Raw genomic sequence first — 27,528 nt, forward strand, 5'->3', positions numbered from 1 at the left:
AGTGGCCTACCAGACCAAGAAGGCAGGTGCTGATAGGTGTGAATATTACTGAACCATCAGTTTAATACATCATTGTCGCAAAATACAGGGTGTCCACAATGAGACTCCAACATTTTAATATCCTATATCTTTCTCATTTCAGATGGTGGACCTGTGAATCCTGAAGGGGCAGACAGAGCAACTCAACAAGTTTGTGGTGTGCAAATTTAATATGCCAAGTGGCCATAGTGGAGCTGCAATCAATTGTTTTAGCAAAATGGAGGATATGAAGGATCATGCACAAGTGGTCTGGTGGTATGCATAGACAAAATCTGAGACCCAAGTGCAAAGAAACTTTCGTCGAGTTTACAACAAAGCGCCCCCGTCGTTCAAGACTATAAAGAAGTGGTGTGATCAGTTTTTGGCTACTGGGAGTGTTACGAAAGGGCATGGTGGTGGTAAGCCTAGGATCAACGAACATCATGTGGAACAAGTGCGGCGGTCATTCGAACAAAGTCCACAGAAGTTAGTGCGACAGACAGCACGAGAACTTTGTATGATACGTTCAACAGTGCACAAAGTGCTTCATCAGCGATTATGTTTGTACGCATATAAAGTGCAGGTTGTGCAAGAAATCAAGCCTGATGATCGACCAAAGCAAGAAAAATTTGCGTGTGTCATGTTAGATCGCATTACCGCGAACGAGACATTTTTATCATGCATGATGTTTACTGACAAGGCAGCCTTTCATGTGTCAGGGGCTGTCAATCGTCACAATGTGCGCAGCTGGGTGTCCAAAAATCCACATGCACCTAGGGAACATATGTGCGACAGTCCAAAAGTTAATGTGTGGTGTGGTTTGATGATAAATCGCATTGTTGGGCCGTTTTTCTTTCAGGAGCCGACTGTGGATGGAGCCATCTACCTGGACATGTTGGAACAATTTACTGTGCCACAGATAACAGACCTGCAGCCAAATGTGATGTTTCAACAGGATGGTGCACCACCCCATTGGGGCCTTGATGCCCGAAAATTTTAAAATGACACATTACCGCAACGATGGATTGGCCGTGGATGTCCAATTCCCTGGCCGCCACGTTCGCCCGACATAACCCCCCTCGATTTTTTCTTGTGGGGTTATGTGAAAGACCAGGTATATGCTACACCAGTAAAGGACCTGCAAGACTTGAAACAGTGCATAAGAATTGTCATCAACTCTGTCACAGAACAGATTCTCCACAATACATGGCACGAAATCGATTATAGACTTGACATTCTTCACACTACCCACACTGTTCCCAAGTAACACAGCTGCATGGAAGGGATATTTTGGTGTGGAATGGATGGCTCCTTTTGAAATTCAGGTATTGTTGGTGGTAGATGGCATAATGTGGACAGAGGTGTTTGTGGGGCTGTTAGAGAAGAGAAAGTCAATGTCAAGGAAAGTGACACACTGTGTTGAGCAGGACCATGTGGCGCAGGTGGGAGAGATGTTGAGGTTGTGAAGGAATAAAGATAGGGTGTCTTGGCCCTGAATCCAGATCATGAACATATCACCAATGAACCTAAACCAGATCAGGTGTTTGAGGTTTTGGGAGGCTACGAAGGTTTCCTCTAGATGGTCCATAAACAGGTTGGCATAGGAGAATGCCATATGGGTGTCCATGGCTGTGCCACAGATTTGTTTGTTTGTATACCTTCACTTTTGGAGAAGAAGTAATTGTGTGCTAGGATAAAGTCAGTAAGTTGTATGAAGAATGAAGTAGTGAGTTTGGAGCCTGAAGGACTCTGGGAGAGGTAGTGATCAATAGGTCCATGGGCGTAAGGAAAGTTCACTATAGAGAGGTGGCACCAATAGTGATGAGTAGGGGTCTAAGAAGTAAGGGTGTGGAGATGGTGGTGAGACAGTGAAAAACTGGTTAGCATCTCTGACGTGGGAGACTGGTTTCAGGCAATTAATTGGAGGTGGTGGTCAACAAGAGCAGAAATTCTTTCAGTGGGATCACAATAACCAACTACAATAGCGTGTCAATGACTGTTGGGTTTGTGGATTTTGGGGAGCATATGGAATGTGTGCGTGTGTGGAATGACGTTGGGGAGAGAAGGGGGATACTCGGGTAGATGTTCTGGGAAGTGGCTAAGGATTTCATTAGGAAGGAGGAATTGGAAAGTTCACAGAAGCCTTTTGCCAGGCAGTCCCTGTGATTCATCAGAAAAGTTGTGGAGCCTATGTCTGCAGGGAGTATGATTAGGCCAGGATCTGTTTTGAGGTGTATGGCTGTTCTTTCCTCTGCTGAATGGTTAGCATTCTGAGGAAGGGACCTGGGGAAGGATGGTGAGGCCAAGTCGGAGGTAAGGAATTCCCATAACATGACCAGGGGCTGTTTAGGTGAAACAGGGGAGGTTCGTTGTTGGCTGGGTCGGTATGACATGGCTGAGGTGACGTTGGATGTTGGGATTAGGTTGGCTATGGTTGGCAGGGTTGGTATCAGTGGTAGCAGAGAAGTGTTTCCACTAGGGATCAGGAAAGGAGATTAGTTCTTTGACAAGTGCAACATGGTTAAACATGGAGTATACATGGACAAAAAAAAGAAATTCCTGGATTTTTCCTGGATCTCCTGGTTAAAAACACACTATTTCCCACGTTAAAATACACATCTTCCAAGGTGAAAATACACTTATACCATGATAAGCAACAGTGTACTTTCCATTGGAGCTCTAAAAGCATCAATCCTTTGAGTGGTAAAGGTTTTATACACCAGTGAGAACTTCCCGGCACTTTAGAAAACAAAACTCGGCAAGGGAGAAAAGGAAACGGCGCTTTAGAAAGATCTTTGATGTGCAGCAACATGTACATTGCATACCTTCATATCAAGATATGCTGCATACTTTTTATTATGAAAGTATAAATTTGAGTTCCACCAAACACAGCACATTAGTTTCTGAAGCATTGAAACAGAGATTGCAATGCACTATTGTAAGCAAAAATTCGAATTCCATTGAACACAGCATGTTAGTCTGCAAAGCACTGAAATAAGAGATTGCAATGTGCTACTGTAAGCCAATCATAGCTCATGTCAAGTGATCTCATGAGCCAATCACATCAGATATTTGGAGCATAGGACACATGATGTATTCAGCCGATACCAACATCACTTAAGTAGCATGAGCACACAAATAGTAAAAGTTAATAGCTTAAATTAATGTACATAGAGTAGCTAGAAGAAAGGCCAAGCTTTCAGATATAATACAGCTCTTTAAGATTAATAACCTACAAGAAAAGTTAAGCTTTCACATATAACATTGGTATTTTTAGCTTGTGTTGCACTTTAAGATACATCACACAAATGTGCCAGTAAAATTTTAAACAATGACAATGTCTGGTCTTATGGGCTCAAAATTATTCTATGTGGTTGGTCCTGAAAGTTTTAAGTGTTAAATGAAAGTCAAACACTCTGTGATTTAAGAGATTCATTGCACATTCTCACATGTTACATAGTTCATCTTGCGTAAAAGAAAAGTTCCTTCTAAAATAACACTTTTCGAAGAACCATTTGCAATTCTTTCCCGCGACCTCTTAGACATGGGTTCGTTTCAGCAGTTGCCATGGAGTGCCAGAAAACAGGCGTTACTGCGCATGGGCAGCTACGATAATGCAAGAAGCCCGTATGTTCGTACACACATAGCATTAAGATATCTTACATGATGTCATAAAATAAATAGGACATCAGAGGATGCTCCAAGACCACAGGAATTTCATAAACCATACTAAAATGTGTAATTCAGCTTAAAGGACACATTCATGTGTCCATATTCACAGTGAAGTAGGCCCCGCCTGATATTAAGCTTTACAATGCACTTTTTGGGATGCAAATTTTCTTGGAATACCAGTACTGTATTGTCTCATGTTGGATCCTTTATTATGGCATAATGCCATATGTGCCAGAAGGTAAAAATATGCACTTGAATAGTGTGGAATGAAATACTTCATTTCTTATAAATTGACTGCATCTGCAGAAAAGATTAATAAAAGCCAAATTTATTTAGCAAACTGACAAAAATAACTTCATTGTTGTGGAAGGCAATTAATGCTTGACTGTCAAAAAGGCAGAAATAAAACAGAGTCAGAAGACTGAAACTATTAACAGCCTTCTGTTATTATGTGAATGTTTTTTACTTCACTTGATAGCTCCTGACCACAGAAATTCGTTTTGTTTTCATTTGATATGTGAATTGTAAATGAAGAGGAAATAAGACATCAGGAAACAGCAAAATCACTAAACGTAAACATGGGTCAATATCCCCCTCCCCACTAAAACCCAGACTGCTCTGCACACGCACAAGTCTGGCAGCTTGGGGGCACCAGATAAATGTTTCTGTGTAGCATGAATGCTTCTTGCTACTGCTGCAGCCACACTTCAAGTAGTCACAAGTGAGAGAAGGCACTGCTCATACACAACTCAACTGTGCATGTGCACGAGCCTGCTGGCAACTGCTCAAAATGAACTTTATGTAAACAGTTGTGACGTCACGCTCATCAGAAGCAGTTTGCTGTTATGAAGTATTCCATAGTCTTCATCCCAAAGTATTTGACACATTTTGCTGTTTATCAGCTATTGTTGTTGTTGTTGTTGTGGTCTTCAGTCCTGAGACTGGTTTGATGCAGCTCTCCATGCTAATCTATCCTGTGCAAGCTCCTTCATCTCCCAGTACCTACTGCAACCTACATCCTTCTGAATCTGCTTAGTGTATTCATCTCTTGGTCTCCCTCTACGATTTTTACCCTCCACGCTGCCCACCAATGCTAAATTTGTGATACCTTGATGCTTCAGGACATGTCCTACCAACCAATCCCTTCTTCTAGTCAAGTTGTGCCACAAACTTCTCTTCTCCCCAATCCTATTGAATACCTCCTCATTAGTTACGTGATCTACCCGCCTAATCTTCAACATTCTTCTGTAGCACCACATTTTGAAAGCTTCTATTCTCTTCTTGTCCAAACTATTTATTGTCCATGTTTCACTTCCATACACAGCTACACTCCATACAAATACTTTCAGAAACGACTTCCTGACACTTAAATCTATACTCGATGTTAAAAAATTTCTCTTCTTCAGAAACACTTTCCTTGCCATTGCCAGTCTATATTTTATATCCTCTCTACTTCGACCATCATCAGTTATTTTGCTCCCCAAATAGTAAAACTCCTTTACTACTTCAAGTGTCTCATTTCCTAATCTAATTCCCTCAGCATCACGCGGCTTAATTTGACTACATTCCATTATCCTTGTTTTGCTTTTGTTGATGTTCATCTTATATCCTCCTTTCAAGACACTGTCCATTCCGTTCAACTGCTCTTCAAAGTCCTTTGCTGTCTCTGACAGAATTACAATGTCATCGGCGAACCTCAAAGTTTTTATTTTTCTCCATGGATTTTAATACCTACTCCGAATTTTTCTTTTGTTTCCTTTACTGCTTGCTCAATATAGAGATTGAATAACATCGGGGAGAGGCTACAACCCTGTCTCACTCTCTTCCCAACCACTGCTTCCCTTTCATGTCCCTCGACTCTTATAACTGCCATCTCATTTCTGTACAAATTGTAAATAGCCTTTCGCTCCCTGTATTTTACCCCTGCCACCTTTAAAATTTGAAAGAGAGTATTCCAGTCAACATTGTCAAAAGCTTTCTCTAAGTCTACAAATGCTAGAAACGTAGGTTTGCCTTTCCTTAATCTTTCTTCTAAGATAAGTCGTAAAGTCAGTATCGCCTCATGTGTTCCAGTATTTCTGCGGAATCCAAACTGATCTTCGCTGAGGTCAGCTTCTACCAGTTTTTCCATTCGTCTGTAAATAATTCGTCTGTAAATAATTCCTATCCTGTGCAAGCTCCTTCATCTCCCAGTACCTACTGCAACCTACATCCTTCTGAATCTGCTTAGTGTATTCATCTCTTGGTCTCCCTCTACGATTTTTACCCTCCACGCTGCCCACCAATGCTAAATTTGTGATACCTTGATGCTTCAGGACATGTCCTACCAACCAATCCCTTCTTCTAGTCAAGTTGTGCCACAAACTTCTCTTCTCCCCAATCCTATTGAATACCTCCTCATTAGTTACGTGATCTACCCGCCTAATCTTCAACATTCTTCTGTAGCACCACATTTTGAAAGCTTCTATTCTCTTCTTGTCCAAACTATTTATTGTCCATGTTTCACTTCCATACACAGCTACACTCCATACAAATACTTTCAGAAACGACTTCCTGACACTTAAATCTATACTCGATGTTAAAAAATTTCTCTTCTTCAGAAACACTTTCCTTGCCATTGCCAGTCTATATTTTATATCCTCTCTACTTCGACCATCATCAGTTATTTTGCTCCCCAAATAGTAAAACTCCTTTACTACTTCAAGTGTCTCATTTCCTAATCTAATTCCCTCAGCATCACGCGGCTTAATTTGACTACATTCCATTATCCTTGTTTTGCTTTTGTTGATGTTCATCTTATATCCTCCTTTCAAGACACTGTCCATTCCGTTCAACTGCTCTTCAAAGTCCTTTGCTGTCTCTGACAGAATTACAATGTCATCGGCGAACCTCAAAGTTTTTATTTTTCTCCATGGATTTTAATACCTACTCCGAATTTTTCTTTTGTTTCCTTTACTGCTTGCTCAATATAGAGATTGAATAACATCGGGGAGAGGCTACAACCCTGTCTCACTCTCTTCCCAACCACTGCTTCCCTTTCATGTCCCTCGACTCTTATAACTGCCATCTCATTTCTGTACAAATTGTAAATAGCCTTTCGCTCCCTGTATTTTACCCCTGCCACCTTTAAAATTTGAAAGAGAGTATTCCAGTCAACATTGTCAAAAGCTTTCTCTAAGTCTACAAATGCTAGAAACGTAGGTTTGCCTTTCCTTAATCTTTCTTCTAAGATAAGTCGTAAAGTCAGTATCGCCTCATGTGTTCCAGTATTTCTGCGGAATCCAAACTGATCTTCGCTGAGGTCAGCTTCTACCAGTTTTTCCATTCGTCTGTAAATAATTCGCATTAGTATTTTGCAGCTGTGACTTATTAAACTGATAGTTCGGTAATTTTCACATCTGTCAACACCTGCTTTCTTTGGGATTGGAATTATTATATTCTTCTTGAAGTCTGAGGGGATTTCGCCTGTCTCATACATCTTGCTCGCCAGATGGTAGAGTTTAGTCAGGACTGGCTCTCTCAAGGCCGTCAGTAGTTCTAATGGAATGTTGTCTACTCCCAGGGCCTTGTCTTGCTCTGTCAAACTCTTCACGCAGTATCATGTCTCCCATTTCATCTTCATCTACATCCTCTTCCATTTCAATAATATTGTCCTCAAGTACATCGCCCTTGTATAAACCCTCTATATACTCCTTCCACCTTTCTGCTTTCCCCTCTTTGCTTAGAACTGGGTTTCCATCTGAGCTCTTGATATTCATACAAGTGGTTCTCTTTTCTCCAAAGATCTCTTTAATTTTCCTGTAGGCTGTATCTATCTTACCCCTAGTGAGATAAGCCTCTACATCCTTACATTTGTCCTCTAGCCATGCCTGCTTAGCCATTTTGCACTTCCTGTCGATCTCATTTTTGAGACGTTTGTGTTCCTTTTCACCTGCTTCATTTACTGCATTTTTATATTTTCTCCTTTCATCAATTAAATTCAATATTTCTTCTGTTACCCAAGGATTTCTACTAGCCCTCGTCTTTTTACCTACTTGATCCTCTGCTGCCTTCACTACTTCATCCCTCAGAGCTACCCATTCGTCTTCTACTGTATTTCTTTCCCCCATTCCTGTCAATTGTCCCCTTATGCTCTCCCTGAAACTCTGTACAACCTCTGGTTTAGTCAGTTTATCCAGGTCCCATCTACTTAAATTCCCACCTTTTTGCAATTTCTTCAGTTTTAATCTACAGTTCATAGCCAATAGATTGTGGTCATAGTCCACATCTGCCCCTGGAAATGTCCTACAATTTAAAACCTAGTTACTAAATCTCTGTCTTACCATTACATAATCTATCTGATACCTTTCAGTATCTCCAGGATTCTTCCATGTATACAACCTTCTTTTATTATTCTTGAACCAAGTGTTAGCTATGATTAAGTTATGCTCTGTGCAAAAATCTACCAGACGGCTTCCTCTTTCATTTCTTAGCCCCAATCCATATTCACCTACTACGTTTCCTTCTCTCCCTTTTCCTACTGTCGAATTCCAGTCACCCATGACTATTAAATTTTCGTCTCCCTTCACTACCTGAATAATTTCTTTTCTCTCATCATACATTTCTTCAATTTCTTCGTCATCTGCAGAGCTAGTTGGCATATAAATTTGTACTACTGTGGTAGGCGTGGGCTTCGTGTCTATCTTGGCCACAATAATGCGTTCACTATGCTGTTTGTAGTAGCTTACCTGCACTCCTATTTTTTTATTCATTATTAAACCTACTCCTGCATTACCCCTATTTGATTTTGTATTTATAACCCTGTATTCACCTGACCAGAAGTCTTGATCCTCCTGCCACCGAACTTCACTAATTCCCACTATATCTAACTTTAACCTATCCATTTCCCTTTTTAAATTTTCTAACCTACCTGCCCGATTACGGGATCTGACATTCCACGCTCCGATCCGTAGAATGCCAGTTTTCTTTCTCCTGTCAGTTTTCTTTTTCCTGATAGCGGCGTCCTCTTGAGTAGCCCCCGCCCGGAGATCCGAATGGGGGACTATTTTACCTCCGGAATACTTTACCCAAGAGGACGCCATCATCATATAACCATATTATTATATAACATTATTATATAACATTACCATGTTATTATCAGCTCTTACCAGTCAAAATTACAAAAATTTAACCAAAGACTAAAATACAATGAAAAATTCCTGGAATTGTAGAAAATTCCTGGTTTTTTTGTGGTTTTCTCCCAGATAAAAAAATTCCCAGTTGTCCTGGAGTGTTACACCCTGTTAAAATTAGGTACAGGCCTCATGGTGAGGCTTTGGATAGTATTTAAACTCCTTTTGAGATTGAGAGTTTTGGTAGAAAGGTTAGTAACAGTGTTTTGGGTTTGTTTGGGTTCTGGATTTTTTGGAATATTGGTGAGAATTTTTGGAGGATACAGTAAATTGAAGAAGTCAGCTAGGCAGGGCCTGAGTGCTATGAGGGGTTGGTGAGGTTCACCATGGTAGCAACAGTGGTGCTACAATGCAGGAGTAGGACGTCAGTAGGTTAGACGATTTATGGAGACAGTGTCTGTAATGCTCTTCCACGTGCTGGATTCCAAGGGTTTCACTTCTGAAGATGTGGTGTATGTAGTAATAGAATCTTTGAGAGGGAGCAGAGGTGGTTTGGGATGCCTGTGTCATGGAGAGGTGTTTCTGCAGTACCATGTTTGTGAGGGATAGGGACTGGAGGAATCCGAAAATATAAAGTTCGTTACAAAAAAAAAGAATGGGAATTTTTATGGTTAGGCCACTGTGTGTGTGTGGGGGGGGGGGGGGGGATTTCATAGCTTAGTTAGCATTTAAGGGACTGGGAAAGGGATATTTTTCTGAACTGATGCAGATAGATGAAGCAGCACTTCTGGGGGGTAGGGATGGTGCAAGGGAAATGGTAAAATGAGTCCGGAAATGGATGACTGAAAGTGTAAGGTGGTTGTAAGGTGAGGTGATAGCAGAGCATAAGTTTGGGGATGGAAATAATGGGAGAAATAGTGCTGAGGGCAATGGGATAGTTTTGTGATGTGAGAATATTTGATTCCACATAAGTCCACATAAGGAAAAAACACACTGGATGCAGTGAATAACTTTATTAAAAAGATAAGCAAACCACTGGATGAGAGGAGTAAAATTGCAGGTATCTTTTATGATCTCAAAAAAGCCTTTAACTCCATGAACCACAATTTTCTTATCTACAATTCAGAAAAATACGAAACTAAGGACAATGCTCTAAATTGGCTAACATCATACTTACATAACAGAAAACAAAGGGTAACTATCACCTCAGATGCAGTGAATTATTATTCTAAATGGAGTACAGTATCACAAGGTGTGCCTCAATGCTCCATTTTGGGACCAGTCCTGTTCCTTTCCTACATAAATGACTTAACCATAAATATAAATTCCCCATTAGTTCTGTTTGCAGATGATGCTTGTGTATTAATTGAATATGACAATGCAGAAAAAATTCCGAGCTCCATCATAAGCAAAAAATTCCGAGCTCCATCATAAGCACACTGGATACCTTAGAAAACTGGTTCCAGTTAAAAGGATTCAAACTGAACATTGCAGAAACCCATACGGTATATTTCAAAACCAAACATTCAAAATGTCTGAAACTTAAAACACACCATAACAATCCATCTATGAAAGAAGTTCCTGCAGCAGGAGATCCTGGGTTCGGGTCCTGGTCATGGCACACATTTTCAACTGTCCCCGTTGATGTATATCGATGCCTGTATGCAGCTAAGGGTATTCATTTCATTGCATTGATTTAATTGTAATTTCATAAAAAAAATTAGATATCAGAGAATTCAACAATGTAGGAAAAGGTAGAGTGCTACTCACTCTGAAGCTAACATGGTAATTTGCAGACAGTTCATTGGAGCTGGCAGTCATATGTGCATGAGGTGTGCTTGCTTGTGTGAATGAATGCCATGTGTTTCTCTTTTTCTGACAAAGATTGAGGCCCAAAACTTATGTCTATGTGCCTTTTAATTAATGGTAATTAGCAGTCTGTCTTTTCCTACACTGTTGAATTCCTACCTGGAGTTTCCGTTGTTAGATACAAGAGAAATCATCTTAAAGATGGATGATATCATGCCAAAGAAAATACTTTTCTGTTTTAGAGAATGAGTGAACAGACTATCCAACACACTTACTATGACATTCAGTGTGTGTTTGAGACTGGATCAGTGGTTGTTTGTAAGACTCCCCATAAAAGTCTCCATCATGAGAACATTTGGAGTTGGCTGATCCCACACTATTTAATTCAGGAACAGTAAGCACAGAATTTGGTGTTCAGTAAACAAATGCTCGATAGGTTGAATTTTAACAGATTAAAACTGAATTTCAAAATTTAAACTGGTAACAGATAATTAATTTACCCATTTACCTTAGAGGTATGGCAATTACGCTTTTAGATCTTCTTATCCAATGAATTCAGCTATGACAGGCAAAGGACTAGAATGATCTACCTTTGCTGAAAGTAAACATATTAGTAGGTTTACACTTTTCAAAGGTAGAGTTGCAAGCACTGACTGGTGTGTGGAGTATGTATCTCCAAGTGTTTAGAAAACTGGAGAAGTGGCCAACAATGGGCCTGCATGGGATCTCCGTACACCATAAGACCAGTATTTCTTGAGAACCAAACTCTCAAACATAAACTTTATAGCCTATATTTGGCTCTAAATCATTTTTTATCTTCCACAACAGAAGGGAAATTAACTGACCGTAGTACATTGCACTCTCATGAGGAGAACACAGTAAATGTCATAACCCAATTTCCCTCAAACTTTGCTCAGTAGAAGCAGAGTCAAAACAAGCAAACATGAGTCTCACCTTATTTAAAAATAATCAACTGTTTTGCAAAATTGATGATCAATGTTTTCGATGTAATACAGATGGTTTCCAGGGTGTGCTAATCTCAGCCAAAATGGTATGGCAATTGCGCTTTTAGATCTTGTTAGCCAATGAATTCATCTATGACAGGCAAAGGACTAGAATGATCTATCTTTGCTGAAAGTAAACATTATGGCCTCTCAGTTCTGTGCTCCATGTTCAAAATTCAATATTGTTTTTATTTTATTTTTTTAAATTGTACTTTCTCATATGCGTATAAGATTGCTACACAAATGTCTCTTATCAAGTTCAGAGTTACAAGGGCATTATATTAATTGTAAAATTATAACTGTGTTTGACAATATGTGTCATATATTTACTATTTAAATATGTACGGTATTTTCTGGGGTTTCAAGCTTTTTAAATTCTCATATTCTTATGTTTCATTCTTATATAACTTCATATATTTATTTATACGTTTATTCATCAGGAAGATTTGATGCATTCCCTACAATGGTATCACTTGTAGACATATTCAAAACATAGAAATTCTGAACACCACATGCATTGCGTGAAGGACGTTTTGCCACAGTAACATTTTCTTTAATGACTCTCACCCGAGAAATAAATGTCATTAACACTACTGAAGATTTCATGCTTTGGCAATAATTCCACAGCAAATCACAGATCATGGATCACTTTACTGAAAACTGGTGCTTGCAGGTGATGAACTACAGGAATTTCACCAAAAACATTTTTCAATAGTTTCCTCACTCATTTACTGCTTTTTTAAATTCATCTACCCAAGTAGACTAATAGAACAACATTAATTCAATATTTACTGGAAAACATTTGTGTAGTAATCTTCTATGGACGTGGGTGGATAAATGAAAAATAAAGGTAATAATCCGGTTTTGATCATGGAGTGCGAAAGAGTGAAGCTACAATGTTAGCCACTGCACCAATGCTTTGCTTGAAAAATTTATCTGCTAAAAGGCACATACAGTACCTTGAAAACTTTGACTGTCATTTTGTCAAAAATGGTCGAGTATCTACAGTTAAGTGGAGACGTGTTCACTTGTTATGACTCACCTTCCACTGAGTGAAGTTTCTGGGAAATTAAATTATGGCACTTGATGTGTTCTCCTCATCAGAAAATGCCTACCTGCAACCCCTATTCCAATAACTACCAGTCCCCAAAGAACACATATCCTGCAACTTGCACTAAGTGGTGTGAGTTGATGCATAAAGTGTGCATAAAGTTTGAAGAAGGGCACTCTGAGAACAGGTGAAGGTAATTATTCTGAAAAGGAGAAGTTTGCATTACCTTCTCTAAACTTTCAAAATTACTCAGATAATAATAGCTACAAACTGAATGGAGCTTGAACTGATTTGGTAAGGAAACAGGACTGCAGTATACCTGATCTTGATGGCTCTCCAGTATCAGCTTCTTCACGCTGTCTCTTCTTGAACTCATCTTCAATCATCTGTAACCGTGACATTTCCAGGGCAATGACCAGGTCAACATTGTAATCAGCTGGGCCATTCACCACAGTAGCAGTAGCCAAGTGAGAACAGCGCCAGCTGCAGTACGCATGCAGCTCTCCCGTGCGAGGGTTACGAGCACGAGGATGGGGGCAGCCTATTCGTTCACATTTGCCCAGCAATGTCACTGTTGGAGAATCCTGAAATTTGACAAAGTTCTTAATAAAACATACTGTCTATCCTTACATGCATCCCCCCCCTCTCTCTGTCTCTCTCTCTCTCTCTCTCTCTCTCTCTCTCTCTCTCTCTCTCTCTCTCTCTCTCTCACACACACACACACACACACACACAACACATATAGATATATATACGCACACCAAGAAGTTCTTTGCCTGCGATAGAGATACTTGACTTTTGGTCAAATACTATGATTTTTGGAAAGTATAACACTTCACATGGAACACTGTGATGTTTCAGAGCCACACACTTAAACACTTGTTTATGGTATTGATAATATTAAAATATAAGCTGCAGAAAGCACTTCATTTTAAGAGGTTTAACCTCAATTAATATACAAGATGTTAGATTCATCATTAAAGGATTACTTCTTTATGTTTATGAGTGCTTAGAGCAATAAAAAATCTTTCAGACCATTGAGCTGTGGCACGATTCACAATACCATACTCATTGGTCATTGACTTAAAGATATGTAAACTTGGTGGCATTACAACAATTCCAATAAGTTGTGTTCACCACTTTATACACAAAGTTTTGTGTGTGACAGCTTTCTCCTCAAAGAGTACCGCATCAATTAATCATTAACGAAGATGAAATTCAAATTAATTTTGCTAAGACTGTTCTTCTCTATTTAACACAATTCCAGTGAGGCTTTCCAATGGTTCATGTCAGTATGTGGTATGTGTATTCATCATTGCATGCTGGTAATGAAACAGAAATAAACATAGCAAGTGGCAAGTGTGAAAATGTATTAAAGAAATAAAAAATGATTCCGTCTGTAGGAAAAGTAATGGTTAAATGACAATATTAAGAAAAGGATAGATTGCTACTCACCATATAGAGGAGACATGAGCTGTAGACAGGCTCAACAAAAAGACTGCTAAACATGTGAGCTTATGGTGGAAAGGTTTTCTTTTTAAGTAGACATCACACACACTCATTCACACAAGCACAACTTACACACAGGTGACACTGCTTTGGCTACTGAGTCTCAGTGGTCTGAGACAGTTGTCATTTGTGTGTGAGTTGTGCTTGTGTGAATGTGTGTTGTATACTTTAGAAGAAGGCCTTTTAGCCAAAAGCTGACATGTTTGGCAGTCTTTTTGTTGTGCCTGTCTGTGAGTCAACATCTGCTCTATATGGTAAGTAGCAATCTATCCTTTCCATAATATTATCATTATTCCTGCCTGGATTTTCCATTGATTAAAAGTAATAGTACTATTTCCTAAGATTCAATAGAATTGTGCCTATAGGGTACGTCCACAACTGCAGAATCATCACTGATGAGTATTCTGTTTCACTATTGGACAAACTGAAAGATATCATTCAGGCTTAAACTCAGCATCTTACAGTGGAGTCTTTTGTATGTAATGCTTGCCTTGAAACCTGAAACCTTCCAGTTTCTCATTCCATTTTGATTAGTCCATAGTTTGGGCACTACATCTTTTGTATTATTGCAATTCCTTTAGTTCCACTATTCATTATATTCTGATTAGCTTATTAGCAGATTTGGCTATTTTGTATTGATGGATTTTGAGCCCATGTGCCTGGATATAACAATGCTTGTATAAGCATTGCCCATGGGGAAGTCTATAGATGCAGAAACTCTAGAATACCAAGTAATAATTATTTTCTTGGAAAATTTGGTATGGAATATAACAACATAAAAAAAGGATAGTTGCTACTAACCATATAGTGAAGATGCTGAGTCACAGAAAGTCACAACAAAGACTGTCAAAAAGTTAGCCAACAAGGCCTTTGTCAAAATAGACAGCAAACACACACACACACACACACACACACACACACACACACACACACACACAATGCAACTCACACACACACACACACACACACACACAAACACAATGCAACTCACACACACGTCTGTGATAATGTGTGTGAGTTGCATTGTGTGTGTGTGTGTGTGTGTGTGTGTGTGTGTGTGTGTGTGTGTGTGTGTGTGTGTGTATGCTAAGCCTTGCTGACCAAAAGCTAACTTTCGGACAGTCGCTTTGTTGTGACTTTCAGCAGCTCAGCGTCTCTGCTGTATGGTGAGTAGCAGCTATCCTTTTCATTACATTGTTATTTATTTTATTTATTTTCTTGATTACATGAAAATGGTCACTTGACAATCATTAAACAGAGAACTGTCAAAAACATTAAAGCAAAGAATAATCACGCAAACACAACTCAGCCAGTTGGTCAAAGAATATCTAAATCTCTTCACTTGTTGGAGCTTGCTACACAGGGATCCCTCTCCCCACCACTTTGTACCACCCCAAACAGTAGAGTATGGCTCCCAGAAAGTGTGGGGATTTGTGTTGTACTCATTGACCTGCCCTTGTATAAGTGATAGGACCCTTGGCTTTCTCTTGTGGATTTGTTTGTCATGTTGGAGGCAGTGCTGTTGCTGGTTGTATGGTCTCCATGTCTGGTGAGGCAAAGTTGCCAGTGTAGAACTCACATTCTCTCGCTGTTGCATAGGAATGTCTGTGGTGGCACATACGGTGTTTTACCTGCTCCCATGAAACCTGCAGGGACCAGTCTTGTATGCTATTTGGACCGTATGCTCACAGCATTTTAATACTCAGAAAGGTCACAAATATGATGTAAAGGCATGCATGCAGTATCTGTTTGCAATGTCGTATGGGAACAAGTTGCAGTTTCTTTATGTATGAACCCTTTCCAAACCCCATGATGTTAGGGCTGGGTGCAGCCAGAAATTGAACCAATTCTTGAGAAAAAAATCAGCTTCCGTGTTCCCTGCCCCTTTTAATGTGCCTTATATCAGTAATAAATTGTCCAGTAAATTCCAGGTGGTGGAAGTGCCAAGGAGAAAAACCTTCTTTCAAATCTTAGGAATCAAACATGATTGGCTTATGACTGGGGTAGATCATACACAGCCAAGTGTCGACATAAGGACAGAAGTGTCATATGGCTTCATGAATGGCCAGTAATTTCCAGTCATGTGCACTTCACTTAGTCTGTGCTTCTGACAGAGTTCAGGAGAAAAACCCTACAGACTTGCAATCGCCCTCCACATTTTGATGGAGTGCAGTACCAGTAGCCATTTGGCTGGTATCTACAACAGTTGCCAATAACTCATTATGAACTAACTGGGTGAGACAACAATACAGTTCTTCGAAAACTATCTCTTATCTTGTTGAAGGCTTGCCACATGGTGAGCGTTCATGGTAGGCACTGTTTGCCTGTAGTGTTGTTACCTACTAGTGCATCATAGTGTTATTACCTGCTAGTGCATCATAGTGTTGCTACTTGATGATTACAAGGTAGATATAACTTGCTTGCCCCACTATCAAGTGCACCTTGTCAGCGACTGACAGTACAGAACTAAAGTGGTCTATCCCACAAGTGACTACTGCCATTTTCACTAACATTCATGACAGTGGCAGATGCATATGCCACACATGCCAAAGTCTCTCATCTGACATTGCTGCCCCTTCCACAAAATGCAGCAGATGTCCTGTCACCAACAAATTCAAACTGTAGGACTCACTGCATCTGTTGGTCTAAATATATGCCCATGTGATGGACCACCAAGTACCGCAAGTGTCGATATTGATCATGTGTAGAAGGCATCAAAATGATATTTTGACAAAGCATGAATGAAGGGCTTATTTCAATAGTGGCACAAGTCCACCCCCCCTCATTCTGAGACACAGAGTCCCAAAGCCAAAAGAGCGCTGAAAAATCTGCAGTTGAGACACCAGAAATATTCAAGTATATATACTTGAATATCCCGGCATCCCAACTGCAAACCCTTCAGTGCTCCCCCAACTCTAGGGGGTCTCTACTGCTCAAGTGTCCATGCTATTAACCACCACTACAAACTTTGTATAGTTATTAGTGATGTCATTCTGAGTAAATGCTAACTCAAAAATAGCAAAACATAGTTCTGGTTTCTCCCATAGAAAATTTGGCATTTATGTTTTCATCGTCAGATTGGCACCCTTGTTAGATTCCACAGTTCCTTTGTCTGCCATATTTACTGCATGTCGATGCAGCTTCCCGTCATTATGTATTGTGTTTTGCCTTTGCATGTCCCTTTGCTGTCTCTCTAGCTCTTCTCGCACAAGTGAACATTGTTCTTCCAACCAGTCTTGTTCAGTCTCATAACACAAAATTGCCGTCTCACTCTGTGCCATGCTTGAATTTGATGTTTCCTTTTGTGGTTTCAGTGTCGCCATTTTTCATAGTGTAGTCTACAGATCCAGAAACTAACCAGAATAATGATCAATAACTAATTCTTTTCCTTACAACAAGAAAATTGTTGCTTTACAAAGAAAGCAAGAATAAGTGGGGAAACATAACTCAGGTGGCCAGCCAAAGACTAATTAAGTTTCTTGCTGTCTGTAGCCGGTGCTTCCCAACCTTTAAAAATGATCATGCATTTCCTGGAAATTCTCCCTGTGAGGGACAACACCTATCACCTCTTTCAGTTGTACTGTAGGAAAGCCCCTTAGTAAGAGGCGTGCAATTCACAATGCACTATTTGGGATAGGCTGTATTAGCTGAAAAACTGTATTAGCTGTTTTTTTCTGTTGCAGTACCCTACATTATGGTAGCATAATCCCAGCCTGGTTGGTGAAGCTACTTGCACTTTTATTAAAATTCCTTCTAACACCTGTAGCCACTTAACTTTGATTAATTCAAAACTCTTTTGGTTAACAATTAATAGGAGATATAAGACTTTATTCCCAAGAGTCAGTTCTCTAACTGACCGCATGGGAAAAATATATCTAAAAACAAAGATGATGTGACTTACCAAACGAAAGCGCTGGCACGTCGATAGGCACACAAACAAACACAAACATACACACAAAATTCAAGCTTTTGCAACAAACTGTTGCCTCATCAGGAAAGAGGGAAGGAGAGGGAAAGACGAAAGGAAGTGGGTTTTAAGGGAGAGGGTAAGGAGTCATTCCAATCCCGGGAGCGGAAAGACTTACCTTAGGGGGAAAAAGGACGGGTATACACTCACACACACATCCGCACATACACAGACACAAGCACACACACACAAGCTTGTGTCTGTGTATGTACGGATGACGGATGGATATGTGTGTGTGTGTGTGTGTGTGTGTGTGTGTGTGTGTGTGTGTGTGTGTGTGTGTGGGCGCGCGCAAGCGCGCGTGCGCGAGTGTATACCCCTTCTTTCCCCTAAGGTAAGTCTTTCCGCTCCAAGGATTGGAATGACTCCTTACCCTCTCCCTTAAAACCCACTTCCTTTCGTCTTTCCCTCTCCTTCCCTCTTTCCTGATGAAGCAACAGTTTGTTGCGAAAGCTTGAATTTTGTGTGTATGTTTGTGTGTGTGTGTGTATATATATATATAAACAAAGATGAAGTGACTTACCGAACGAAAGCGCTGGCAGGTCGATAGACACACAAACATACACACAAAATTCAAGCTTTCGCAACAAACTGTTGCCTCATCAGGAAAGAGGGAAGGAGAGGGAAAGACGAAAGGATGTGGGTTTTAAGGGAGAGGGTAAGGAGTCATTCCAATCCCGGGAGCGGAAAGACTTACCTTAGGGGGAATATGTCTGCTTGTGACTGTATATGTGTGGATGGATATGTGTGTGTGTGCGAGTGTATACCCGTCCTTTTTTCCCCCTAAGGTAAGTCTTTCCGCTCCCGGGATTGGAATGACTCCTTACCCTCTCCCTTAAAACCCACATCCTTTCGTCTTTCCCTCTCCTTCCCTCTTTCCTGATGAGGCAACAGTTTGTTGCGAAAGCTTGAATTTTGTGTGTATGTTTGTGTGTCTATCGACCTGCCAGCGCTTTCGTTCGGTAAGTCACCTCATCTTTGTATTTATATATAATTTTTCCCACGTGGAATGTTTCCTTCCATTATATATATATATATATATATATATATATATATATATATATATTAATGATATCAATATAATAGAAGGAATTTTTCCCACGTGGAATGTTTCCTTCCATTATATATATATATATATATATATATATATATATATATATATATATTAATGATATCAATATAATAGAAGGAAACATTCCACGTGGGAAAAATTATATATAAAAACAAAGATGAGGTGACTTACCGAACAAAAACGCTGGCAGGTCGATAGACACACAAACAAACACAAACATACACACAAAATTCAAGCTTTCGCAACAAATTGTTGCCTCATCAGGAAAGAGGGAAGGAGAGGGGAAGACGAAAGGAAGTGGGTTTTAAAGGAGAGGGTAAGGAGTCATTCCAATCCCGGGAGCGGAAAGACTTACCTTAGGGGGAAAAAAGGACAGGTACACACTCGCACACACGCACATATCCATCCACACATACAGACACAAGCAGACATATTTAAAGACAAAGAGTTTGGGCAGAGATGTCAGTCGAGGCAGAAGTGTAGAGGCAAAGAAGTTGTTGAAAGACAGGTGAGGTATGAGTGGCGGCAACTTGAAATTAGCGGAGATTGAGGCCTGGCGGATGACGAGAAGAGAGGATATACTGAAGGGCAAGTTCCCATCTCCGGAGTTCGGATAGGTTGGTGTTGGTGGGAAGTATCCAGATAACCCGGATGGTGTAACACTGTGCCAAGATGTGCTGGCCGTGCACCAAGGCATGTTTAGCCACAGGGTGATCCTCATTACCAACAAACACTGTCTGCCTGTGTCCATTCATGCGAATGGACAGTTTGTTGCTGGTCATTCCCACATAGAATGCGTCACAGTGTAGACAGGTCAGTTGGTAAATCACGTGGGTGCTTTCACACGTGGCTCTGCCTTTGATCGTGTACACCTTCCGGGTTACAGGACTGGAGTAGGTAGTGGTGGGAGGGTGCATGGGACAGGTTTTGCATCGGGGGCGGTTACAAGGATAGGAGCCAGAGGGTAGGGAAGGTGGTTTGGGGATTTCATAGGGATGAACTAACAGGTTACGAAGGTTAGGTGGACGGCGGAAAGACACTCTTGGCGGAGTGGGGAGGATTTCATGAAGGATGGATCTCATTTCAGGGCAGGATTTGAGGAAGTCGTATCCCTGCTGGAGAGCCACATTCAGAGTCTGGTCCAGTCCCGGAAAGTATCCTGTCACAAGTGGGGCACTTTTGTGGTTCTTCTGTGGGGGATTCTGGGTTTGAGGGGACGAGGAAGTGGCTCTGGTTATTTGCTTCTGTACCAGGTCGGGAGGGTAGTTGTCTACACTTCTGCCTCGACTGACATCTCTGCCCAAACTCTTTGTCTTTAAATATGTCTGCTTGTGTCTGTATGTGTGGATGGATATGTGCGTGTGTGCGAGTGTATACCTGTCCTTTTTTCCCCCTAAGGTAAGTCTTTCCGCTCCCGGGATTGGAATGACTCCTTACCCTCTCCTTTAAAACCCACTTCCTTTCGTCTTCCCCTCTCCTTCCCTCTTTCCTGATGAGGCAACAATTTGTTGCGAAAGCTTGAATTTTGTGTGTATGTTTGTGTTTGTTTGTGTGTCTATCGACCTGCCAGCGTTTTTGTTCGGTAAGTCACCTCATCTTTGTATTTATATATATATATATATATATATATATATATATATATTAACTGATGTCCTTGCAGAGAAGTAATACCACAGTAACATTTTCTCTTCCTCATCAGCAAGAACTAATGTCCTCCACAGTAGTTAACATGGCTGATCTACTGTTTTCTCAGATTCACCCTGATCCTACTGATAAGTGTCCTATGTTAAAAAAAAAAGTAACAAATTTGCATGCCATACATACTCATACATACTCTGCTGCCTGAGTAGCTGTTTCCTTTATACAGTGGTTGCCTGGCCTACTTAAGATGGCCTACAATTCTTCACATAATAGCAGAGACCATGAAGTCCACAGCAGAAACGTCTGAGCTTCTGGTTCAAGTCTTCCATTCAGCTTCAGACCACAGAACCACTGTTCATTCTGAGTATGATGCTGTAAATCACACACACACAGAATAGGCACTGGAGGAGGCTCTTCCACATCAAGGATGAGATTCCAGTGCTTGTCTGGACATGGTAGGAAAATCTTGTACAGGCACAACACTGAGTGAAGTCTCAGCAACATTTGGAAGTGGCCAGTACCCATATTCACCTTCTGTCAAAAGGTACACTGACCCACCAACATCTATCACTCACTCTCAGGTGGGACAAACAAGTGAGAACATGCACACTGAAATGTGCATCAGGGCTGCTACAGCTTTTGCCACAGGTGCACCAACATCACTGCTGCCTAGGACAGCAGCTTCAAGTCTGCTTATGGCAGTGAAAGTAGCTAATAGCTGTTACCACACAACAGCCAGTTACCCTTGCATTCAAGTGCAGCAAATGCAGTTGCTATCCATTTCCTACTAAGTCAAACTACATGATCACTTGAAAAAATGAACTAATTAAAGTAAATAAAGGCTAACTGAGAAACTAGCAGCAGACTGCAACAGTGAGTGGTCAAAATGCACCACTGTTGCACTCTAAGAGGCTTGAATGTACACTACTAAAATTATGACCTACTCAGAATAAAATGAAGAAAATAAAAACTAGCTCAAGTCTCATTTAGATGGCAGTTAAATTGATATTGCTAAATAATGCTGCTAATCACTTTCACAAAAGTCAGAGTGCAAATTACTGTGAGAGCACCAACTTACAAAACACTACAGCACTGCGTATGGGATTATAACCAAATGTGAGTACTGACTTGCTACTCTACCATGCTCAAAATATGAGACAATTACACTGCAGGTGGCATACATCTACACTACTAAAATTACAACGTACCCACAATAAGAACAAGAGAATAAAAACTGACTTTGTTGTCTTTTATACAGTATTAAAGAGATACCACTAAATGGATTCATAAAATCGAAAGCAGAATAATTGGCTTTCAACTGATACATGTAGTCATAAAAAACTGATAAGTTCACTCATAATGAATGAAATCTACTAAACACAAGAGGTAACTTCTTTCAGTTCTAAATTATTCATTTCTGTCTTGAGAGAGAGGTCAGAGGTGGATCAATAGTCATGCATGTTATTGGGCTATCACTGAGAATTAATCAAATATTGGTGCAATACAGTAGTGCCAATGAATAACAAACACCCAATAAAATACACGAATAAGGAAAAAGACAGCAGTTGATGACATGATAATGGCTGTTATGAAACAGAAATGAAAAAAGGCTGACCATGTAGCAAGACAGATTGCTGGAAGATGAACCAAGGCAATTCTGTATTAGAGTCTTTGTTATAAAAGAAGACTTAGAGGATGACAAAGTGAAAGATGGACTGATGACATTAAAAAAAAAACAATCAGGGTAAACTTGGATGTGAAAAGTTGTAGATTGTAATGTATGGTGAAGTCCATAAGATGTCTGTATCCAGCATTGGATGATAAATGACTGATGATGACCAAATTGTTTTTTTCTTACACTACAACAACATGAAAATTATAATGAGAAACTGTAAATAATTTTAAATAAGGAAATTCTTTTGACTGTAATAATTTCATGCAGTGTACCAAATATGTAGTATCTCTAGTTCATTAGCTATGTGAGCAAGCTAAAGTAGCCTATATACATGAAGGAGTGTCTGCTCTTAATGCCATGTTTTTAGTATTGTAATTTGAAGTGGACGAGCATTCTCTACATTGAGACACTAAACAGTCAGGTGATCATATGAAAATTGAAAGAGAAAGAGCATAACAGACTGAAAATTAAAGTCATAACTTGCTCATAATAATAATCTGTATATCTACACACAATATGCTATAGCACAGTTCACTAAAGTAATTTTAGAAGCACTGGACAAAGGTGAAAATGTAAGTGGTATCTTTTTAGACTTGTCCAAGGCCTTTGATACAGTTGACCACAAAATCTTACTTCATAAATTAGGGCAAATAGGAATAAGAGGTGTGACAAAGAAGTGGTTCAAACCATACTTGGAAAACAGAGTTCAACGAGTTGAGATATCACAAGTTTCAAACAATTCCCTTTTAAAACACCTGTCTGACCCAGAAAATGTGAATATAGGCGTCCCACACGGAAGTGTATTAGGCCCAATATTGTTTCTTATATACATTAACGACTTCCCACAAAGTATCAGACATGGCGAAAAAATACTTTTTGCTGATGACAGCAACATAGTAATAACAGGTGAAAATCCAACACAACTGTCAGAAAGAGCAAACGAGGCTCTCAATGTGTCCACAACTAGTCATTAAAAAATAAAGTAACCCTAAATGTAAAGAAAAGTAACTATATTAACTTCCAATTGAACAAAAAACACAATGCCACTAGAATAAAAGTTAATAATAATGAATTAGAATGTGTAACAAGTACCAAATTCTTAGGGATGAATGTAGACAGCCAACTGAAATGGACAAACCATGTCAACATTTTGGCAAAGAAATTATCCACAGCATGCTATGCTCTTAGAATCCTTGCACCAGTATGCAATAATACCTGTCTTAAAATAACATATTACGGATATCTACACTCAGTCCTCAGCTATGGGATCATGTTTTGGGGAACAAGTGCCAGTAACATACAAACTGTGTTCAAAGTACAAAAAAGAGCCATAAGGATAATAACAAATAGCAACAACAGGGCCCACTGTCTAGAATTATTTAGAAAGCTAGGAATTCTAACTGTTTCTTGTGAGTATATCTTGCAGAACATAATGTTCATTAAGAAAAATCTCAACATGTACAACACAAACAGCCTAATACATGACCACGAAACAAGAGCTTGTCACCACCTCCATCTAGATAGAAAGAACAAGGCAAAGACGCAAAAAAGTATATTTTACAATGGGATAAAACTGTACAACAAATTACCACAAGAAATTAAAGAAATAAATGAGCCCCTCACTTTCAGACAAAAGCTTAAAACCTTTTTAGTAAGTAAAGGTTGTTATACTGTAAAAGAATATTTAACGTAGATGTAGATTATTAGCAACATATGACATTATCACCAAAATATTATGTAATTATAAATATGTGTATGACTAGTTAAAAAAACTGCACAAAATATGAGAAACCTGTTTAATTGTAAATGTAAATGTGTGCTCATGTGTTGTAATCTGACGACATCCATACAATATTTATTGTTCCACGGATGAATAAATAAATAAATAAAAAATAAAATACATTGCCAATCTTCAAGGAACACTAACAAGTCAATACATTTCAGGAATCCCTGAAATATATTGTGGTTTGCATAGAAACACACTGGTGTGCAAAACTTAAGGATGAAATTAAATTTTGCATAATGTGTCACTGCCACAAAACACAAAACTTGGACCACAGTTACAAAGAATTTCTAAAGTACATTACAGAAGGTAACTGAAAGAGCAGAAATGATGCTTTTCATTCAAAGACAATAATTACACTGAATTCACCATGATTTATGATGGTCCTCTCGCTGATACAAAGGGCAAGACATGTTACTTAAAAGGATATGTGATAAGCAAGGATGGCAGTGCATGCTCTGCAATATGATCTTGTGCTGGCCCTAAGGTTAGAAAGGAGTTGTTGTGGTAGAGTGTTCCATTCCTCCACCAGCATGACTGATAACAGCTGGATGGTTGTTATTGCTGCGACTGCTGCATGTATATGCGGTGCAAAACATTTCCACCACACATCCCATATGTGCTCTATGAGACTGAACTCGAGGGGGGAGGGGGGGGGGGGGGGGGACAGTGTGGGCAGGCCCAGACTCTTCGCCAAATATACTCTCATTCCACAAGAACCTCTCCACCTCTGTTGTTCAATGTGGCTGTGCATTGTCATCAATAAAAGTGTAGTCAGGGCTGTATGCATCCATGAAAAGACACACATAGGGAAGGAGCACAGCGTCACAGTAACATCAACTGGTGAGTGTCGTGTTCAGATGTCTGTAAGTCAGTATGCCCATGCAACATTATGCATCCCTGCACCACCTGGTCGACCAAACCAATCATGTTTGACAATGTTTAGGGGGCACATCCAGACTGAATCTGCTCTCATTGGTGCCGTCCTTATGCTCTTGATATCATCACAAATAGTGCTACTTACATGTGGCTGTCAACAGAACACAATGTACTAGTCACCAGGCAAGGAGACAGCTGCATGCAGTTGCTGTGCATCTGTGGGTATGCAATTGTGTGCCTTGCTGCCTTATTAAACATGGTTATTGCACCCCCTGACTGACATGTATCCCTTCTTGCCTGTAGCATAATGTAGCCCTGTGATTTGAAATGCTACCCCTGCAAGTGAAAAAATGCTTTGAGCAATACCAAAATTGTGGGCTGCACTTCTCACACTGGGTCCTCCTTCCCATTTTACAATGATTCTTCCCCAGGTGCAGTCATCCAAATATTGTCTCTGGGCCATATTGTAATGAAGAACACCATCACAGTGCATTTTAACTGCTTACTGGTTGACACACACTGGCTTTTCCCATTCCTTCAATTGCTTCATGTTGTGAGGACAGCCCCATTTGGAACTATAGTCATGCTAACCTCATATCATGTGACGTCAAGGTTTCTGTGTCTGACTGAGAGACCTTTGGCAACATGCTCTAACACTTTCATTCATTTTCACCATGTTGTTAATATGTTATTTTACATTATCCATCTTGTCCCTGAGTTCTGAAGAGCAGTGAACATAAATGGTGCAATAACATTGTTATTTGAATAAGTTGTGTTACAACTGTAGACTTCAAATCAGGATACATATTACCTGACTCTTTTTCAAGGAGTTCCTTGCGGAGTGGGGGAGTGGCCATGTACGTAAAAAACAGTATCCCGTTTGAGTCTATAGACATATCACGGCACTGCACTGAACAGCTATTTGAATGTTGTGCAGGGACAGTTGAATTTAATGAGACTAAACCTCTAATTGCTGTTGTTTATAGGTCCCCTAATTCTGATTTCAGAGCCTTTCTGCTCAAGCTAGAGAGGGTTCTTGGTTCACTTTATACTAAGTAACAAAAATCAGTTACACATGGTGACTTCAGTATCAATTTTGTATTTGATTGTGCAAGAAAAAGGATGTTGATAGATCTCCTAAACTCATATGATCTGATGCAGACTGTATTTTTTCTAACTAGGGTGCAGGGAAACAGTAGCACAGCGACAGACAATATTTTTATTCATTCTTCATTACTAGATGGCCATTCTGTTGGTAAAAGGGTGAATGGCCTTTCAGACCATGATGCACAAATTTTAACTCTAAAAGGCTTTTGTACTCAAACAAATGTCACATATAATTACAAACTATGTAGGAAAGTTAATCCAATGGAAATAGAGAATTTTTTAAACCTCTTCACGGAACAAGCATGGCAGGATGTTCACAGTGCCAATAACATAGATGACAAATATAGTGCTTTCCTTAACACAATTCTCATGCTCTTTGAGAGTTGCTTCCCATTAGAATAGGGTACTAGCAGTAAAAGGCAGCCTGGGTGGTTGACTAGTGTAGAACAAAGTGGGAATTATATCAAAATGTTAGAAGTAGTCACAATCAACTTACAGTAGCCCATTACAAACAGTATTTTAAGGTGCTTAAACGTGTTGTTAATAAGGCAAAGAGTATGTGGTATGCAAATAGAATAGCTAATTCACAGGACAAAATTAAAACCAGATGGTCAGTTGTGAAGTAAGTGTCTCATCAGCAGCACAACGTCAACGGTATAGAGTCAGTTTGTAGTAAAAATATTTCGGTTACCGATAAGTCAGATATATGTACAGTACTTAACAATAATTTTTGAGCATTGTTGGTGAATTAAATAAAAGTTTAGTTTCTGCAGGGAATCATATAACACTCTTGGAAAATGCCTTTCCAAGACTGATGTCTGGAATACTCCTCTGTGATACTGACAAGGGGGAGACTGAGTCAATAATTATTGGATATGATGGAGTGCCTAGCAAAATACTGTGCTGCACACGTTAGCCCTGTGCTTAGCCACATTTGTAATTTTTCCTTTAAGAATGGTCAGTTTCCTGAATGATTAAAGTACTCAGTAGTAAAGCCGTTTTATAAAAAGGGATAATGTAGACAATTTAGGCCTATTTCTATGCCATCAGTGTTTGCAAAAGTTATTGAAAATTCTGTGTATGTAAGGACAATTGATCGTTTTACATCACATAATTTGCTATCAAATGTACAGTTCAGCTTTAGAAGTCTCTAACAACTGAAAATGCTATATTATCTTTTCTCTGTGAGGCACTGAATGGATTAAACAAAAGATTTGAATGCTAGGCATA

At 39.7% G+C, this 27,528-nt stretch overlaps 1 protein-coding gene across 3 annotated transcripts in view; it reads right to left on the bottom strand.

Annotated features, from left to right (window-relative positions):
* Positions 1 to 27,528, bottom strand: part of LOC124802978 (ankyrin repeat and IBR domain-containing protein 1-like) — a 579,445-nt gene that overhangs the window by 101,276 nt on the left and 450,641 nt on the right. For all 3 annotated transcript variants that reach the window (XM_047264079.1, XM_047264078.1, XM_047264080.1), the window contains one exon: positions 12,985 to 13,249. In XM_047264079.1, the coding sequence (XP_047120035.1) occupies positions 12,985 to 13,249 (265 nt within the window). The remainder of the gene's footprint in view (positions 1 to 12,984; positions 13,250 to 27,528) is intronic.

This window comes from Schistocerca piceifrons, chromosome 6 (genome assembly GCF_021461385.2).
Source record: "Schistocerca piceifrons isolate TAMUIC-IGC-003096 chromosome 6, iqSchPice1.1, whole genome shotgun sequence".
Lineage (NCBI taxonomy): Eukaryota > Metazoa > Arthropoda > Insecta > Orthoptera > Acrididae > Schistocerca > Schistocerca piceifrons.